Source organism: Rhamphochromis longiceps, linkage group LG10, assembly GCF_057381845.1.
Source record: "Rhamphochromis longiceps isolate RC_006_pf linkage group LG10, R_longiceps_female_GT1.1, whole genome shotgun sequence".
Lineage (NCBI taxonomy): Eukaryota > Metazoa > Chordata > Actinopteri > Cichliformes > Cichlidae > Rhamphochromis > Rhamphochromis longiceps.
The window spans coordinates 7,079,217-7,099,300 of NC_140566.1; the positions used below are offsets into that span (position 1 = coordinate 7,079,217).

At 40.6% G+C, this 20,084-nt stretch overlaps 1 protein-coding gene across 6 annotated transcripts in view; it reads right to left on the reverse strand.

The window, feature by feature from the left end:
- bbx (BBX high mobility group box domain containing) overlaps positions 1–20,084 on the reverse strand; it is a 46,406-nt gene that overhangs the window by 17,934 nt on the left and 8,388 nt on the right. For 4 of the 6 annotated variants that reach the window (XM_085419997.1, XM_085420001.1, XM_085420000.1 and 1 more), the window contains 6 exons: positions 14,475–14,646; positions 14,083–14,334; positions 13,505–13,706; positions 13,353–13,420; positions 10,489–10,569; positions 9,463–9,528 (listed from right to left, as the gene is read on the reverse strand). In XM_085419997.1, coding sequence (XP_085276123.1) covers positions 9,463–9,528; positions 10,489–10,569; positions 13,353–13,420; positions 13,505–13,706; positions 14,083–14,334; positions 14,475–14,646 — 841 coding nt within the window. The remainder of the gene's footprint in view (positions 1–9,462; positions 9,529–10,488; positions 10,570–13,352; positions 13,421–13,504; positions 13,707–14,082; positions 14,335–14,474; positions 14,647–20,084) is intronic. The other 2 variants (XM_085419999.1, XM_085420002.1) reach the window with 2 other exon arrangements.

Consider the following 20,084-nt stretch of genomic DNA (forward strand, 5'->3'; position numbering starts at 1 on the left):
AGATTTGCAGTGTTGTGGCGTTAAGGTCATTTCAACGAGATTAACCTGAAATCACTAGTGGGAACACAACGAATATGACTGCACATTTACGCAGACATCATCCTAGTGCAAAGACCAAAACAACAAGCATGCTACTAACTTTAGCCGAGTCATTTAGACAGCTGTTAGCACATGATTCTCCTTATGCTGCTGAGAATATAGCCCAGAAGAAGCGGATAGTATAGCTTTTATTTTGGAAAGAGACATTTCTCTGTAATAAACTCTCTTTTCCAAAGATGAGTGATTCCTCAATCAAATACAGGGCTTGCAATATCGCTAGCCCGACGTCCTGGAGCTAGCGATTTTTTTCAGTCGGGCTACCAAAATCTATCTCTTCCCTGCCCGTCGGGCTATTGTAGGAAGGAAAAATATATGTCAATGCTTTTGCATTCTTTCAGAAATGTAGCTGGGTAATTATGTCATTGGCATCGGTGAGCCACTGTCAATATGTGACATATTGAAATCGCGTTTGAATTTGCGCTTGTTTTTTTGCTTTCACTTTGCAATCGCGTGAACTGTGTATAGAGAGCGACAGCACTGATCTGTGAGTGATGAAAATTTGTGCACCAATTCCTCTGACATCGTCTTATTAATCGTTAGCTTACTATGCAAACATCCATCCATCCATCCATTCGCTTCCGCTTATCCTTTTCAGGGTCGCGGGGGGTGCCGGAGCCCATCCCAGCTGCCATAGGGCGAAGGGCGGGGTACACCCTGGACAGGTCGCCAGTCTGTCGCAGGGCCAACACACAGGGACAGACAACCATTCACACTCACATTCACTCACACATTCACACCTAGTGGCAATTTGGATTATCCAATTAACCTATCCCCACAAGCTGCATGTCTTTGGACGGTGGGAGGAAGCCGGAGTACCCGGAGAGAACCCACGCAAACACGGGGAGAACATGCAAACTCCACACAGAAAGACCCCGGCCTGATGGTGGAATTGAACTCAGGACCTTCTTGCTGTGAGGCAACAGTGCTAACCACTGTGCCACCGTGCTGCCCCTATGCAAACATGACAAGTGAAATCTCCCGCAGCAAGCTTAAACATGTGAGAGGTTGATCGCGCAGAGAATCGCTGAGCTTATGTGAGTGCGTGTGTAAAAGCAGGAGGATATATATTTCATTTCTTCTGAGCCAAATAAGACAGGTCAGGGTGAAGAAGTGACAGCCAAAGAAAAGCTTACCACAAAACGGAGAAGTTATGACAAATCAGACTATAAGGCAAAAAGAAAGTGCAGCTTTATGGTTTCATGGACAAAAGAATTTCTGTGGCTGCAATATGACGAGCTAAATAACCAGGGCTGCACATAAGTGGTCCGCAGGTGCGCATTCGCTGTCAAAATAAAAAACACGCACAAGGGTTAGGCTTAAATTTAAAAACTGTACTTTTGAGTTAAAATATATATTTATAATTTTAATAAATGACAAATTAAAAAGGCATGAACATTTTTTTTGTATCGAAAAAATATCGAACCGTGACACCAAAGTATCGAACCGAACCGTGAATTTTGTGTATCGTTGCACCCCTAATATATATATAGGGGTGCAATATATATGTATGTATGTATGTATGTATGTATATATATATATATATATATATATATATATATATATATATATATATATATATATATATATACATACATACATACATACATACATACATACATGGAGGACAGTTACAAGTACCTGGGGATCCCGCATGCGAATGGGAACCATGAAGAGGCCGCTAGGAAAGCTGCAACCACCAAGTACCTGCAGAGGGTCAGGCAAGTCCTGAGGAGTCAGCTGAACGGTAAGAACAAGATTCGGGCTATCAACACCTACGCCCTGCCCGTGATCAGGTACCCTGCTGGGGTAATAGGCTGGCCAAAGGAGGAGATAGAAGCTACTGACATCAAGACAAGAAAGCTCCTTACCATGCATGGAGGGTTTCACCCCAAGTCCAGCACCCTAAGGCTGTACGCTAAGCGGAAGGAAGGGGGCCGGGGACTGGTGAGTGTCAGCACCACAGTCCAGGATGAGACAAGGAACATCCACGAATACATTGGGAAGATGGCCCCAATTGACCGAGTGCTCAGTGAATACCTCAGGCAGCAGAAACCCAAGAAAGTGGAGGAAGGCGAGGAACCATCATGGAAGGACAGGCCCCTGCACGGTATGTACCACCAGCAAATAGAGAAGGTGGCTGATATCCAGAAATCCTACCAGTGGCTGGACAAAGCTGGACTGAAAGACAGCACGGAAGCACTAATCATGGCAGCACAGGAACAAGCTCTGACTACAAGCTCCATAGAGGCTGGGGTCTATCACACCAGGCAAGACCCCAGGTGCAGGCTGTGTAAAGATGCCCCGGAGACAATCCAGCACATAACAGCAGGGTGTAAGATGCTAGCAGGCAAGGCATACATGGAATGCCATAACCGAGTGGCCGGCATAGTGTACAGGAACATCTGTGCCGAGTATAACCTGGAAGTCCCGAGGTCAAAATGGGAGATGCCCCCAAGGGTGATGGAGAATGACCGAGCTAAGATTCTGTGGGACTTCCAGATACAGACGGACAAAATGGTGGTGGCTAACCAACCGGACATAGTGGTGGTAGACAAACATGAGAAGACGGCCATAGTGATCGATGTAGCGGTTCCGAATGACAGCAACATCAGGAAGAAGGAACACGAGAAGCTAGAGAAATACCAAGGGCTCAGAGAAGAGCTCGAGAGGATGTGGAGGGTGAAGGTGACGGTGGTCCCAGTGGTAATCGGAGCACTAGGTGCGGTGACTCCCAAGCTAGGCGAGTGGCTCCAGCAGATCCTGGGAACAACAGCGGAGATCTCTGTCCAGAAGAGTGCAGTCCTGGGAACAGCTAAGATACTGTGCAGGACCCTCAAGCTCCCAGGCCTCTGGTAGAGGACCCGAGCTTGAAGGATTGACTGCCCACAGGGTCAAGTGGGGAAATATATATGTATGTATGTGTGTGTGTGTGTGTGTGTGTGTGTGTGTGTGTGTGTGTGTTGCCCCACAATAGGGCCTAAAATTCATATCGCGATATAATTTGAAGAATGTGCGGTAACGATATATATCACGATATATCCTTTTCTTATGTATAACGTATTTTCCACACTATAAAGCACACTTAAAATCCTTTAATTTTCTCAAAAATTGAGATTGTGCCTTATGTATGAATTCTGGTTGTGCTTACTGACCTCGAACCAATTTGGGAGTGCAGAAATCTGTTAAAAAATGTTTTAGTACAACTTTGGTAAGCTGCACTGCTTGATGGATTGTCACAGCATTATGGCTGCCGTAGTGAGGAGCTTCTCGGAGTAATCTGGGTCCAAAATTCTGTCCACTTCAGGTCCCAAAGTCAAGCGAACACTAAGAGTTAAAAACGGTCTAAATTCTTTAATCTTTAATAAAATCATCAGCATTGCTGCTTTATCGGGTGTAACAATTAAGTTTTACATCCATGCATCCATGAAAACAGAATTTATTAAATTTAATGGAGTTAGAAGTTAACAGGAAGTTAGCTCGCTAGTTTACACCTAAACATTTCATACCATGTTCTGACTGACAGACAACTAAACAGCAGTGACATTTGCAGGGTTACTGAAGTTGGACTACCTGGTATATAATGTTGTGCTACGTGATTGCTAACCACACAGCTATGTTAGCATAACATTAGCACAGTGAAGCTGGAGGATGAACGCCAACTTTTTTTTCACTCGATAAAAGTTAACGTGAGGGATTCTGGTGGTTAGGGACAAATGCAATCGCATAGCAGGATGCTATACACGGGGCAAACTTCAGTCAGGAGAACAACTGAGATTATTCATCCACAATACAAGGTTAGTCATTAATATACTGCAACAACATGGGAGTAGAACAGCTGCAAGAGAAATCAACATTAATGAATCAATGTTACGGAAGTGTAGGAAGCGCAGTTTTTGGCTTTCCCCATATTTCAAAAGTGCTTCATCTCTTTGCTATGACTGTCGCCCGGCATAATTTGCAGATGATAATGGTTTTAGCCGCTGTGATGCTTTCGACCAAAACAGGCGCAGCTTGATGACATCATCAACATGCGCTATCGCGATAGAGCGATATAGTCAAAATCTCTATCGTTGGCCAAATTTATATAGTTTCTATCGTATATCGTTTATATCGCCCACTATGAGGTGCCGTAAGGGACATTATTACTGAAACGCTCTCACACACACAACTGAAACGCTCTCACACACACACAACTGAAACGCTCTCACACACACTACTGAAATTTTAGCTCTCACACACACTACTGAAACGCTCTCACACACACTACTGAAACGCTCTCACACACACTACTGAAATTTTAGCTCTCACACACACAACTGAAACGCTCTCACACACACTACTGAAACGCTCTCACACACACTACTGAAACGCTCTCACACACACACACAACTGAAACGCTCTCACACACACACAACTGAAATTTTAGCTCTCACACACACAACTGAAACACTCTCACACACACAACTGAAACGCTCTCACACACACAACTGAAACGCTCTCACACACACAACTGAAACGCTCTCACACACACAACTGAAACGCTCTCACACACACTACTGAAACGCTCTCACACACACTACTGAAACGCTCTCACACACACCACTGAAATTTTAGCTCTCACGCACACTACTGAAACGCTCTCACACACACAACTGAAACGCTCTCACACACACTACTGAAACGCTCTCACACACACCACTGAAACCAGAGGCATTTCTGCTGAACAGGAAGTTGTTTCCTGACAAGGAAACTGATGGAAAAAGTGGTATATTTCAAAACACTACAAGGATTTCTACTCAGCAACCTGCTAGTACAGCAGTCCCCAACCTTTTTTGCGCCACGTAAACAATATAAAAAATAAAAAAACGATAAATACCATGAAAACCATAAATAGAAATGTGTTCGAATTTTTGTGGAGGAATAAAACCCATTACATAGAATGATCTCAGCTTGTGAAGGGATACAATAAAGGTGGTATCAAAACTCCAGAATTGGAATTTATGGTTGGCACCCTTAGAATTAAATGGTTAAAATCTTGTCTGTCACAGCCAGACTCTACTTAGCTCCACATCCCATGATTCTTGTTTAATAAAATAGTATACAGGATTAGACTTTATTTTGAAATGTGATTTTGCGGCAAATAAAATCCCCATAAAGATATCAAACTTTCCAAAACAGACGTTGCATTTTTGGGAAAATGAGATTTACCCACAACTTCTCCCCATAATTCAACCTTATGGAATAATAGGGTAATAACACTTAATCAAAAATCAATTTTCAAGAGTGACTGGTTTGAACAAAAATATTATATTCATAACAGATTTGTTGGATGATAACGGTGTCATTCTAAGTTACACAGACTTTTCAGAAAAATATTGTCTAAACTGTTCTCAAAGAGAATATAACAAATTTTGTGAACTGGTCCCACTGCCTCTGCTTCATTTGATTAAAATTTTTATGATATACAATAATTTCTCATCAGTGCTCCCAAATTTATTGCTAGGGCAATGTCAGCTGTTTGATAAAAATGCAATAAGAAATTTGTTAGTAGTTTCTTCAAAGACAAAATATTTCATAGTTACAACAGAATGGTTACATGGCATGGTTCTAATTTAGTTATTTCATATACACTGGATAAAGCATACTAAAAATTTATGAAATAGCCTATTCTACCTAAAGTTAAAGAAACACACTTTAAACAAAACTAATACTGTGGCAGAATTTCTAAAAAAAGAGATTTGGCTTTGAGGTGGATCAGTGTTCTTTTTGTACTGTTGAAAATGAAACCCTAGAACATCTTTTTTTTTTCCTATGCCCTATCACACAATGTATTTGGTGCAACTTAAAAAATTGGATTTCCCTAAATATTAATGATGTGCCACTGTTTGAATTACATCATAATTTTTTTTATATGGATCATCTAGCATTGGATGTCTCAGACATTATTAACATCATCATACTTGTTGAGTATTGCAGCATCGACAGCGATCAACTCGAAGGAAAATGACGACGGAGGCAAAAATGTCCTTAATATTTTTGGGAACTTTATTCCTCATCAACATGCGGCAAAACTTTTCTCATGGGTGCCATTTTCGTTGTGGTATACTTTTTTTTTTTCTTAGGGGCGTGATCTTAGGGGCATCTTAGGGGCATCCGTGCTCTTACAATGAAACAGTGCCTCCTTGTGGTGGCAACTAAAATACTGTCTCTGTTAAACCACAGTAACCATAATGCAGTTAAACACTGTACAACATGAGTACACACAATGAATATCTTAACAATACTTTTGAGTAAATATCATATCCATTGTGCTAAATGGAGGAACGCTAAGTCTTCTCTCCCTGGTTTTATTGATGATTTTAAGATATTTTTCTTTGCTAAAAAAAAAAGACAAAAAGCACATATGCCAAAAAAATAACCAGGATAATGCACGTCTCCCGCTATTCTAAATTTTGACTTATGCTGAGGCTAATATATTGTTAAGTAATGCAGCTGTCTCACTAAGGTCCAGAATCGATTTGTTCCACGATTCGATTCAATTCAATTCGATTTGATTATGGGGAATTTTGACAGTCAGAAATATTATAATTCAGATCAGTACATTTACATATTTTTGTATTTAAAAAAAGGAAGCTGACACACGCAAGACTTTATCAAAGGTGTGAGCATCACAGCAGATGCCTTTGTGTCAAAGTAGCTGAAGATAAAGCACATAAAAACATGAAGGTGGTTTTCCTGGCCTGGGATTTTATAAAACATATTCTGCAGTACATCAAAAACGAAAGAAAACCATTAATCAACATATGAACGTTACCTCTGACGTTACAGCGGTTTTATTAGAGACACGGCTAACGTTTTGCATTTTGCATAATTTTAAAAAGTTTAAATTTATTCAGTATTGAACGGCAGAAATTAGGTTTTCTTTTCGGAAGTATGTAAAATGAAAAAAAAAAAAAAAACAGCGGCCGACTGCGCTGTAAACAACAGTAGACTTGTGCATAACAAGCAAGTGAATAATACAGAAAACAGATTTTTAGACGGGAAACTGTTCTTGAAGTACAGAGAGAGAGAAAGAGAGAGAGAGGGCTGTGCATGACGTGCGATTTTATCGTGGTGGAAGCAAAACAGTGAGGGAATTCATGACGATGTTTATGTGAAGCGCAGTTTGGATCTTCTTTTGCTGCTGGTTCAGTCAATATTGTTTGGAGAGAGATCAAACTAACAGCTTTAGAATTGGCGCAAAAACGGCGTGAAAACAAAGCGCGGACATGCCGACAGATCAGAGTCAGCGAGCTGTCGGCTTTCAGCCCCGACCGTGTCCGTGCTGTCGGGTGAGAAAGGCGACATCTCACTGATTCTGATCCGCGGGTCCGCGCTGTGTGTTTACGTCTTTGTGCAGAAGCCGTGTACCTGCTCGCATTTACTGTCTTAGCTGTTTGGTGGTTGTTGAAATTTTGTGAGGTTTCACCAGAGATTCTGGCATTTCGGGTAAAATAAATTTATATTAAAAAATTGATTCAGGATTTTAATGAATCGATTTCACGTTATCCAAGCCAGAATCGATTTTAATCAATAAATCGATTATAAAAACCCACCCCTAACTAACAGGTTGCTGAGTAGACATCTGTGTAGTGGTTTGTTTGAAATCTAACACTTTTTCCTTCAGTTTCCTTGTCAAGAATTAACTTCCTGTTTAACTGAAATGCCTTCCTGTTCAACTGAAACGCCTTCCTGTTCAACTGAAACGCCTTCCTGTTCAACTGAAACACCTTCCTGTTTAACTGAAATGCCTTCCTGTTCAACTGAAACACCTTCCTGTTTAACTGAAATGCCTTCCTGTTCAACTGAAATGCCTTCCTGTTCAACTGAAATGCCTTGGTTTTTCAGTAGTGTGTGTGAGAGCGTTTCAGTAGTGTGTGTGAGAGCTAAAATTTCAGTAGTGTGTGTGAGAGCGTTTCAGTTGTGTGTGTGAGAGTGTTTCAGTTGTGTGTGTGAGAGCGTTTCAGTTGTGTGTGTGAGAGCTAAAATTTCAGTTGTGTGTGTGAGAGCGTTTCAGTAGTGTGTGTGAGAGCTAAAATTTCAGTAGTGTGTGTGAGAGCTAAAATTTCAGTTGTGTGTGTGAGAGCGTTTCAGTAGTGTGTGTGAGAGCGTTTCAGTAGTGTGTGTGAGAGCGTTTCAGTTGTGTGTGTGAGAGCTAAAATTTCAGTAGTGTGTGTGAGAGCGTTTCAGTAGTGTGTGTGAGAGCGTTTCAGTAGTGTGTGTGAGAGCGTTTCAGTTGTGTGTGTGAGAGCTAAAATTTCAGTAGTGTGTGTGAGAGCGTTTCAGTAGTGTGTGTGAGAGCGTTTCAGTTGTGTGTGTGAGAGCTAAAATTTCAGTAGTGTGTGTGAGAGCTAAAATTTCAGTAGTGTGTGTGAGAGCGTTTCAGTAGTGTGTGTGAGAGCGTTTCAGTAGTGTGTGTGAGAGCTAAAATTTCAGTAGTGTGTGTGAGAGCTAAAATTTCAGTAGTGTGTGTGAGAGCGTTTCAGTAGTGTGTGTGAGAGCTAAAATTTCAGTAGTGTGTGTGAGAGCGTTTCAGTAATAATGTCCCTTACGGCACCTCATAGCCCACCCCTAATACACACACACACACACACACACACACACACACACACACACACACACACACACACACACACACACACACACAGAGGGAAATAATATGAAAATGGATGTAGATGGATATGTAGATCACACTTCCTGTTGTACCTGTTCAAAAAGAAATCTGAACAGATACAACATAGGAAACAATAAATGAAAAATTAAATTCTACCAGTCAAAAACACAAACTACATTTGCTTTTGAATCTATAGCACAAGGATATTTGTGTGCAAAAATATTTTTTCTTTATTTAACTTTCTATTAAATGTTATCTAATTATTGATTAGATTGAAATGGATGGAAGGATATTTACTGCGAATGGTTTTGTTGTTTTGCAGTGCATCGTTTACTCTTAATAAATCTTAATGTCTTAAAAAATTCAAGTCATCTATTTTATATTAGTAAAATGTAATTTTTAATAAGTGTAGGTCGAAATATTTTAGCATGAAAGCTATCAAGACAGTTTAAAGCTTTACAAGTCAAGGTTTTTGTGAAGAAACTGCCACCTCTTGGTAACACAGCAAATGAATAATAGAGGTGTTCCTATTCAGAAGCAGAAACATCACAGGAGAAGGAGAGATTCCTAGCAATTGATAACTGGATAGGAACTGACTGAGAGTTTTCTGTCAGTCAGCTGGGAACGGCAATTAAAATTGGCTGCATCTGTATTTCAGTTTTCAAACCAAGTCCAGTTTGGTTGCTCAATTATACTATGAAAATTCTTACCTCAGCAAGCTGGAAGAGAGCAGACTGTCTGCATAACTTTCCTTCAGGTGCTGCAGACAGCGATGACTGTGAACACACAGTAACAAGTGTGATCACACAGTTCAGCTTTCTGCTGATACCATTAATATTCAGCAACAACAACTACGAATAACAAATACAACTGTGTTGACAGTAAACCTAGAGCATTCGAAATAACAAGCATTGCTGGTGAGAATGCTCAGTTATCACCAGTTTGGTTTACTCTTCTTTGCAGAATTGTTTTAATGTCGTAGGGCCTGGCACCCACATATGGGCACATCACATTTTGGGTTGTCTAGACCACAATACTACATTTTGCTCTTTCAAATTGCTTTCAAATGAGCCATATTGCTCAAAGGGGCACAATTGTTGTTTCTCATTTTGTTTTTATACTCAGGAAAAATTCAGCTGTGTTCAGACACCAAATAAAGAGTTTTGCACATCATTATTCAATTGTGACTTTATAGTGTTCTATCAACAGTATAAAGCCCAAATAGCAAAGAGAAATTAAAAAGGCATGCCATGAAAGAGTTCGGGTCTTTGGAGGTTAATTCAACTACATTGAAGGGTTTTCAAGCATAAGCATGAGACCAAAGCATGTAATCTGTGTCCAGACTTTGAGTCTAGGGCAATAAAAAAAACATACATTTGTTTTTTGGAATTAATCACAAGTAATTAATTATGTAAATACTGGGGGCAATTTCTCAAAAAGCCAAATGCGTTTGATGAATTGACATGTGGCAACACTGTCAGGACTCCTGCCATGACACAAGAAGCACTGCAAAATAAAAGTGCTACATGTTTTCATTTTTTTCACATTATCGTAATCTCTGGAAAAATGATGACCTAAAATTTTTCAGTTGTGTGATTAATCAGTGGTATTGCTGGCTGGTTTTGAGTTCTAGGCCATGCAGAGCACTTTCTTGTGTTTTGGAGTAACTCCTCCCACATCTAATGACTTAGTTATGATGATAGGTACCTCTTTCATGAACTAAAATTTCAGCCTACCTCAGCCACTGGTGAAAGGGCTGACTGGACCCTGTTTTCAGAAATGTCAGGCACTCTGTTTGGTATTGTCCCAGAAAACATCTGTGCATCAAATAAAGAGGGTAAAAAACACATAAAACTAAATAACACATCAGCATTAAATGACTTTTCGAAAACTCAAACCCGAGACAGTTGTCGTTTTAATCAGATAAATTTAAAACTAATCAATGATGCAATTATATGTGAGCAACACTAATATGCCAGTACCCGAGTTGGTAAAGTAAGTTTTATTTTTTGACTAATGTATAAACTGCTATGCAACTTAGTTCAAGTTCAAGTACAAAGTTTATTCGCCACATGCAACTTAATCTATATTAGTATGTACATTACTATTTGTTGACTTCCTTTTCTATTAATAATATAAATCAGCAAAGCAAATAATATTAACTAGATATTTAAATTAAATTCAGTAAATGGTTTCCTTCACTGACTGGGTCAGGTGCTTTCAAATATACACACACACACGCAGCATGGACACCTAGGTTGTCAATACAACAAGGAATGGTATGATTTTCAATCGGATATACATGGTACATGGTAACAATTTGAAAATCATACCATTCCTCGTACTCGACTTGTATCAACATCCCAGGTGTCAATGCTGGGTGACAACAACACCTCATCAGCCTTTTATGGCTTTGGGGTAATGAAAAAAATATTAGTATTGAAGGCCCTCTACTGGAGAACTTGTGCATTATCACAGTGCACCTAAAATTATACTGCTTCACATTTCAAGTGGGAAGTCAGAAATCTCAGCTTCCATTTCGGAGTGCAAAGCCCCCTCAATTCAAATTTGACTTAAAGAAAAGGAAGAAAGGAAGAAAAACCCCCATCATCACTCACTTCACATTATCAGTCGTAAAACTGAAACGTTTTTAAATCTGTATGACTACTGTTGTGTATTTGTGACAACCCTATCCATGAAAATGCTGAAGCAGTGTTTTTGGGCTGGCTTTGGGCTTTATTGCTAATGATAAATGAATGTCTCTGCCTTGCTTAAAGCAAAGATATCCTCTTTTATTGCTTTTCCTAATGGAACGCATTTAACTTGGAAGTGACATCACTGCCAGCTATGACATTTGACTTTTGGTAAATGGAGCACAGCATTAAGGCAATAATTTGTTGGAGAAAGACATTATTTGTTGTTTTGCTGTACACCACACAGTGAAATTTAAACCAAACAATGAAAATGTGATGAAGTGCAGATTTCCAGTTCTAATTCAGTTTTAAACTTTTAAAAAAGTTTGCATTAACCGTTTACAAATTCTAGTCATTTTTTAATAGGCCCACATTCTCAGAAGCTTGGAAATAATTGGACAACTGTCTGGCAAGCAGTTTCATAGCCAAGTGAGGGCTGTTCCCTTGTTATTTTATGACAAATGAAGCAGATATAATATTTGAAGCTCATTTAGGCTGCTAAATTTATATTCTAGAGCTTTTTACCCTACTTTTAAATATGAACCGCAAATATATGTCAGTGCAAGTGAAGGAGGCCATCACTAGCTTGAAGAAGCAAAATAGACAGTGAAAAAGAGAGTGAAAAAGCTTAAGGAGTATCCAAAATCAACAATCTGGTACATACTTAAAAAGAATGAATGCACTGTCAGCAACACAACAAGGTCTGAAAGACTACGGAAAACAAAGTGGATGATTGCAGAATTCTTTCCTTGGTTAAAAAAAAAAAACAGAAACAAAAGCAAAACAAAAAAAACCCCAAAAAGCTTCATAACATCTAGCCAAATCAAGAACATTTAATGAGTGATCATTGTCAAAATCTACAACCAAGAGACGCCGTGATGATTATAAATACAGTGGGGCAAACCACTGGTTATTGCCAAGAACAGGAAGGCTACAGAGAAAGAGAACCAGCTCATGATCCAAACCACAACATACCAAATCATTTGTCAAATATGGTGGTGGCAATAGTTATGGTACGTGCATGTATGGCTGTAAAACATGGGTGGGGGGACTCCAGGCCGTAAGGGCCGGTGTCCTGCAGGTTTTAGACGTGTCCTTGATCCAACACAGTTGATTTAAATGGCTAAATTACCTCCTCAACATGTCTTGAAGTTCTCCAGAGGCCTGGTAATGAACTAATCGTTTGATTCAGGCATGTTGATCCAGGGTGACATCTAAAACCTACAGGACACCGGTCCTTGAGGCCTGGAGCTCCCCACCCCTGCTGTAAAATCACGTCACTAGTACTTCTTGATTATGTGATTGCTGAAAGATGAAGCAGGATGAATTCCTTAGGGCAACTCTCTGCTGTCTTCCAAAAACGGATTGGACAGTGCTTTACAAGGCAAATGAATAATGACCCAAAGCATACTACAAAAGTAACCCAAGGGTTTCTTAAGGAAAAAAATTGAATATTTTTCAATCTCCAAGTCAGTCAAGTAATTAGATTAGAGCATGTTTTTCCACGTGCTGAAGGCAGAAAGAACCACAAGCAAGCAGGAAATGTAGACGACTGTAGTAAAGGCCTGGAAGGGCATCTCAAGGGTTGAAATACAGCATTTGGTGATATCCATGGATTCTGGGCTTCGTTGACTACAAAGGATTAAAAACAATCCTTATATTTAAAATTATGCTAGTTTGCCCAAGTAATTTCAAGTCTCTGAAAATGGGGGACTAATTATAAACTGTCTGTTTTCTGAAGAGTTAAGGCCAAACACTCGAACAATTTCTTGAATTGAAAAGCACTTACATTGATTGTTTGATTTAAAATCCACTGTGGTGGTGGACAGAGGCAAAACTGCAAAAAGTATGTCGCTGTCCAACAAGTTATGGACCTAACAGTATCTGTGGCTTATCAAGTGACCTACCTCTCGGTTTGTGAGGGCATGTTCCCCAGCTAGCAGCAACATGCTCAGGCCCCCCATCTTTGTAGGATCTAGTGAGGAATAGCGTTAATTTACAAAACAGGCCAATATTTTATTATGCTACACTATAATAAATAATATTTAATAATACACACCTGCCATGGCAAAGTTCAACTGTGGCATACTTTCCGTTTTGGGCACTTTTTTGGCAGTGGAGTCCTTGGATGAGTTGCAAGAAAAGGACCAAACTTTTTTGCGGGGATTGCTGACTGGCTGACAGGAAGTGCTCTTAACTGGTTTGCTGGTGGTGGGACACCACTTGTAGCCTGGGTTTGCCTTCATAAAGGCATCCTTGTACTGGAAGAACATACAGAATGAATTTGGTTATAAGCAAACCCTATAAGCAATTTAATTTTTATTTAATTGATCATTTCATTTTTATACTTTAACAAAGTATTTCTATTTCACATTATAAACTGACAAGCAAAAAGGATGGGTAAAAAAAAAAAAAAAACCCTTTATTTTTTACAAGCACTTCTTTAAGTACTACTGGCCTAGGATAGAGTACCACAGGAATGAGTCTTAAAATTCAGAAATTAGTTTTCATTATTGTACTTTTAAATCAGAGGAAATTGCATTGAAGTTTTAGAATTCATTCAGAAGTGCACCACTTTGACCCTGCTGAACAAAACATGGAAATATCATGAACTTCAGAGTCATAAAGTAGCCTCACCTCCTTGGCCATGTCAGTGTATTTCTGTTTCTCTTTGGGTTCCAGGACAGCCCACCAGTCAGCCAGGATTTTGGTGGCCCCGCGATTGTCCAAGCGAGGGTGTTCTTGCCGCACCAGGGAGCGGTGGCGTTTGCAAAAGAGCAGAAAGGCATTCATTGGCCGGCGTGCCCGCTGTTCGTTTGTGTCCTCCTCCACTTCCTCTGTTGTGACTTCACACTGTGAATGCTGTGTCTGGTTGAACAGCCCTGCCTGCTAATAAAAATTTAATAAATTCCTTTGATTCAATGTTGCACCATAGTTTCTGTCTGATTTATTTGTAATAATCTGAAATATTAGTTATTCAGTTGGGCAGAAGTTATTACAGGAACAACCTGTAGTGGAAACCCACTAACCTTCACCAGCTCCTCTTCATCTTCTTCCTCCTCCTCCTCAGAGAAATCAAGAGCCTTTTTGGAGAGAAGTGGGTGCCACTGTAGGCATTTGCGCTTGGGGCGTTTGCCAGTGACCTCCCCTGCAACAGGTGGCTCCTTGCTCCTTCCTCCACCCTTCATCGTACTACTGCACCTAAAGCAAAAGAAAAGAAAAAACACATCAGAATGGGCACTATAAGTTTGTACAAAACACACAGTGAAAGCATCAAGCATGGAATCTGTGATACTTGCTGACAAAATAGATTTTACTGGAGTGTTATAGTAATAAGATACTGTGAACAAGTAGGACAAAGGTTTACTTAAAGCTGGTGTCCCTGGGCATGCAGTGCCAAGAAATAGTATTTGCCCCCTTTCTTATTTCTTTGTTTTTTGGCTATGCTATACACTGCTGCATCCAATGCTTTGCACTGTGCTTGGGGATGTTAAGCTGCTAAGCCATAGAAAACCATTTCATGAAGATCTCTATTCACTGTTCTTGAGCTGAAGGTCATATGAAGTTTGGAGGTCTGTAGTGAATGACTATGCAGAATGTTGTCAACCTATGTGTATGTGCCTCAGCCAGTGTTTGGTACTGTAATTAAATTACTTTTCCACTGAAAAAGCAGAGTAACTGATTATTGTTCGTTTTTTAATTACAGTTACTTACAATGTACTTGTGTTAAATTGTAAAATAATTGAACTCGCTGAATATCATTATTTAATTTCATTATTTTATCATCTAAAGGTAAAAGTAAACTCTGCCGCTATAACATTGATGTAGTGCAGGTGCACGTCATTTCACGCCAGTTCACTGCATAGTTGTATCCTGAAGTGGAAGATGTCGGACTTGGCTGAAGCGAGTGGCTGCTTTATGAAATGGAAATATTCCCGTCACTTCACTTTTCTGAAACAAGCAGACAAGAACATTAAAGTAATATGTAAGCTATGTCCTGGGGAGAAAAAACTATCGGCCGCTGTCAATAGCACGAGTAATCTACTGAAGCACCTGACACGACGTGAACGTTTTCTACTTACTTAGATAAGTGTTATGCTGACGTGGAAATGGAGCTTAAAGGGACATTCGAGAGTTTGGAATATATTTCCACGACTGCTGACATTTGGACCAGTCATAACAAAAGTTTTCTCGGAATGACGGCATATTGGATTGATCCTTTTACTTTTGTACGAGGACATGCAGCGCTAGCATGTAAAAGAGTTAGAGGTAGACATACATATGATGTAATCGGCAATGAAATCGAGCAAGTACATTCGGCTTATGGACTGAACTCTAAAGTGACAGCCACCGTGACCGACAACGGGTCCAATTTTATCAAAGCTTTTAGAATGCTCCAAAAATCAGACTCTGATGAAGAATCCGAAGAAGATGAAGAGGTGACATTTACTGATGTTGAGCAGTCCCTCTCCACAGAATCTGAAGGACAGTTTTCTCTCCCTCCACACTTAAGGTGTGCATCACACACACTGAAGTTAATTTTTCATGATGTTGAGAAATGGCTTCAAGCAAATGAGGCAAAATTCATCTACAGAAGTGCAACTTCAAAGTGTTCTGCAATGTGGACAAAAGCAAACCATTCTTTTGTTGCTTCAGAGTTAGTAGATAATTTTTTCAAGAAAAAACTCATAGTTCCCGTTTCAACACAATGGAATTCATTTCATGACGCCCTGTCCAGGATCACTGACATTCCCCTTGCTGACTTAAATACTGTCTGTACTCAGTTTGGAATCAAATGCTTCACTGATCGGGAGTATCTGTTCCTAAAGGAGTATTGTATTGTGTTGAAGCCACTCACTGTTGCGCTAGACACATTGCAAGGAGAAGAGAACTGCTATTTTGGAATCCTTCTTCCAACTCTGGAAGTCAGTGGTTCGATCCCAGGCTGCTCCAGTCTGCATGCCAAATATCCTTGGGCAAGATACTAACCCCATGTTGCTCTCCGATGCATCCATCGGAGTGTGAATGTGTATCAATGTAAGATACTTAGAAGTGCTTGTGTGAATGGGCGTGATTGGGTGAATGAATTAGCTGTATAAAGCGCTTTGAGTGCTTGGACAGAGTAGAAAAGCGCTACATAAGAACCAGTCCATTTACCATAAACTGGAGCTACTCGCCCAGTTTAAGGTGTCCCTGTCCCAAGCGCTCAAATTACCACTAGTCCCCGCTGTTGCCTTCATCCTACACATCTCTTAACTCCTCTTTTAGCCATTGGCTTTTTGAAGCTTCTTGTGTTCCTTAGCTAACTGGCACAGATGTTTCTGTATACTATGCCACCTAATTGGTTATGGCATTCCATGTATGCCCTCTCTGCTAGCATCTTGAACCCTACTATCTGAGGTCTGGTGTAGCAACATCTACAGTGGGGCAAAAAAGTATTTAGTCAGCCACCGATTGTGCAAGTTCTCCCACTTAAAATGATGACAGAGGTCAGTAATTTGCACCAGAGGTACACTTCAACTGTGAGAGACAGAATGTGAAAAAAAACAAATCCATGAATCCACATGGTAGGATTTGTAAAGAATTTATTCGTAAATCAGGGTGGAAAATAAGTATTTGGCCAATAACAAAAATACAACTCAATACTTTGTAACATAACCTTTGTTGGCAATAACAGAGGTCAAACGTTTACTATAGGTCTTTACCAGGTTTGCACACACAGTAGCTGGTATTCTGGCCCATTCCTCCATGCAGATCTTCTCGAGAGCAGTGATGTTTTGGGGCTGTCGCTGAGCAACACGGACTTTCAACTCCCGCCACAGATTTTCTATGGGGTTGAGGTCTGGAGACTGGCTAGGCCACTCCAGGACTTTCAAATGCTTCTTACGGAGCCACTCCTTTGTTGCCCGGGCGGTGTGTTTTGGATCATTGTCATGTTGGAAGACCCAGCCTCGTTTCATCTTCAAAGTTCTCACTGATGGAAGGAGGTTTTGGCTCAAAATCTCACGATACATGGCCCCATTCATTCTGTCCTTAACACGGATCAGTCGTCCTGTCCCCTTGGCAGAAAAACAGCCCCATAGCATGATGTTTCCACCCCCATGCTTCAGAGTAGGTATGGTGTTCTTGGGATGCAACTCAGTATTCTTCTTCCTCCAAACACGACGAGTTGAGTTTATACCAAAAAGTTCTACTTTGGTTTCATCTGACCACATGACATTCTCCCAATCCTCTGCTGTATCATCCATGTGCTCTCTGGCAAACTTCAGACGGGCCTGGACATGCACTGGCTTCAGCAGCGGAACACGTCTGGCACTGCGGGATTTGATTCCCTGCCGTTGTAGTGTGTTACTGATGGTGACCTTTGTTACTTTGGTCCCAGCTCTCTGCAGGTCATTCACCAGGTCCCCCCGTGTGGTTCTGGGATCTTTGCTCACCGTTCTCATGATCATTTTGACCCCACGGGATGAGATCTTGCGTGGAGCCCCAGATCGAGGGAGATTATCAGTGGTCTTGTATGTCTTCCATTTTCTGATGATTGTTCCCACAGCTGATTTTTTCACACCAAGCTGCTTGCCTATTGTAGATTCACTCTTCCCAGTCTGGTGCAGGTCTACAATGCTTTTCCTGGTGTCCTTCGAAAGCTCTTTGGACTTGGCCATGGCGGAGTTTGGAGCCTGACTGTTTGAGGCTGTGGACAGGTGTCTTTTATACAGATGATGAGTTCAAACAGGTGCCATTCATACAGGTAACGAGTGGGGGACAGAAAAGCTTCTTACAGAAGATGTTACAGGTCTGTGAGAGCCAGAGATTTTCCTTGTTTGAGGTGACCAAATACTTATTTTCCACCCTAATTTACGAATAAATTCTTTACAAATCCTACCATGTGAATTCATGGATTTTTTTTTCACATTCTGTCTCTCACAGTTGAAGTGTACCTCTGGTGCAAATTACTGACCTCTGTCATCATTTTAAGTGGGGGAACTTGCACAATCGGTGGCTGACTAAATACTTTTTTGCCCCACTGTATGTATCTTGTTCTTAGAAGCTGTTCCTGTGCTGCCACTATTACTGCCTCTGTGTTGTCTTTCAGTCTATTTAGTGGTTGTGGCTAGCAGCCTCTCCATAACGTCCATTTGCCTGTGGGACTACAAGGTACTTGTAGCTGACTTGAATTTCTATAATCTTCCCTTTCTGCAACCCCCTCAGTTCTGACTACTTTTCCTCTCTTTGTTACCATCCAACTAAACTTCTCCATTTCGAATGGTATTCCAATGTCAGTGTCGTTGCTGTAGATCCTGGTGGTTTGGATCAGTGTATCGATGTTTCATTCACTCTCGGCATACAGCTTGATGTCATCCATGTAAAGAAGGTGCCTGATAATTGCTCCATTCCATAGTTGGTACCCGTAACCAGTCTTGTCAATGACCTAACTAAGGGGGGTTCAGGCCTAACCTTTGCTGCTCCTGTTTTTCCATCAGTCTCTCCAGTACTTGAGGCTGATCCACTATCCCATAATGTTGTCTTCTTCTGTAAATTTATTTTTATGAATGATAATGGTAAGCGCTAAGCTTCCTGACAAACACATTACCTTTCTTGCAAGTAATAAAAGTAATAATAAAACTATATATTTGTATCAGTGAGATGAGTCACACATGTCTGAGCTCATCTAGTCTTGTTTCTTTCATCTAAGAAATACTGTAAAAATCAAACCTTTACTGTTATCCAAGTATTTAGATGCCAAGAGCAGGAATGACGGCTGAACACTGAGAGTCCAATGATAAAGGGGACTGATAGTGAGTTTAGCACTGTGATATGTCCAGCATGTTACATATATTATTAAAGATTTCCGTATTATGAATCTGGGTCTTCATAAGGTCATAATAGAGACCCCACAGCACATTTCTTTTTCTTGTTGTTCAATTAAAATTAAGGGTTCGCTGTATGGCTGATGTTCTGGACAGCTGTAATATTTATTTAATGTTCACATATTTAGGTTCCTGGAGTGGACTGTTTATACTGGGGTCTACTGCCTAAAGAAGAATCAAACAGTCGTAGCATGGGTAGTGGCAGGATAGACGTTTTTTCATTTAGTGTAAATGGTCTGTTGAACCAGATAAAAAGTAGTAAAATTTAAGAAAAATGAGGAAAGAAAAAGCACATATACACTCAACAAAAATATAAACGCAACACCTTTGTTACTGCTCCCATTCCCCATGGGATGGACGTAGAGACCTAAAATTCATTCCAGATACACAATATAACCATCCCTCCCAAACAGCGGTCACAAATCAGTCCAAATGTGTGGTAGTGGGCACATCTGCTATATTGAGATAATCCATCCCACCTCACAGGTGTGCCACATCAGGATGCTGATCTGACATCATGAGTAGTGCACAGGTGTACCTCAGACTGCCCACAACAAAAGGCCACCCTGGAATGTGCAGTTTTGTCTCACAGCAAAATGCCACAGATGCCACAAGCAATGAGGGAGCGTGCAATTGGCATGCTGACAGCAGGAATGTCAACCAGATCTGTCGCCCGTGCATTGAATGTTCATTTCTCAACCATAAGCCGTCTCCACAGGCGTTTCAGAGAATATGGCAGCACATCCAACCGGCCTCACAACCGCAGACCTC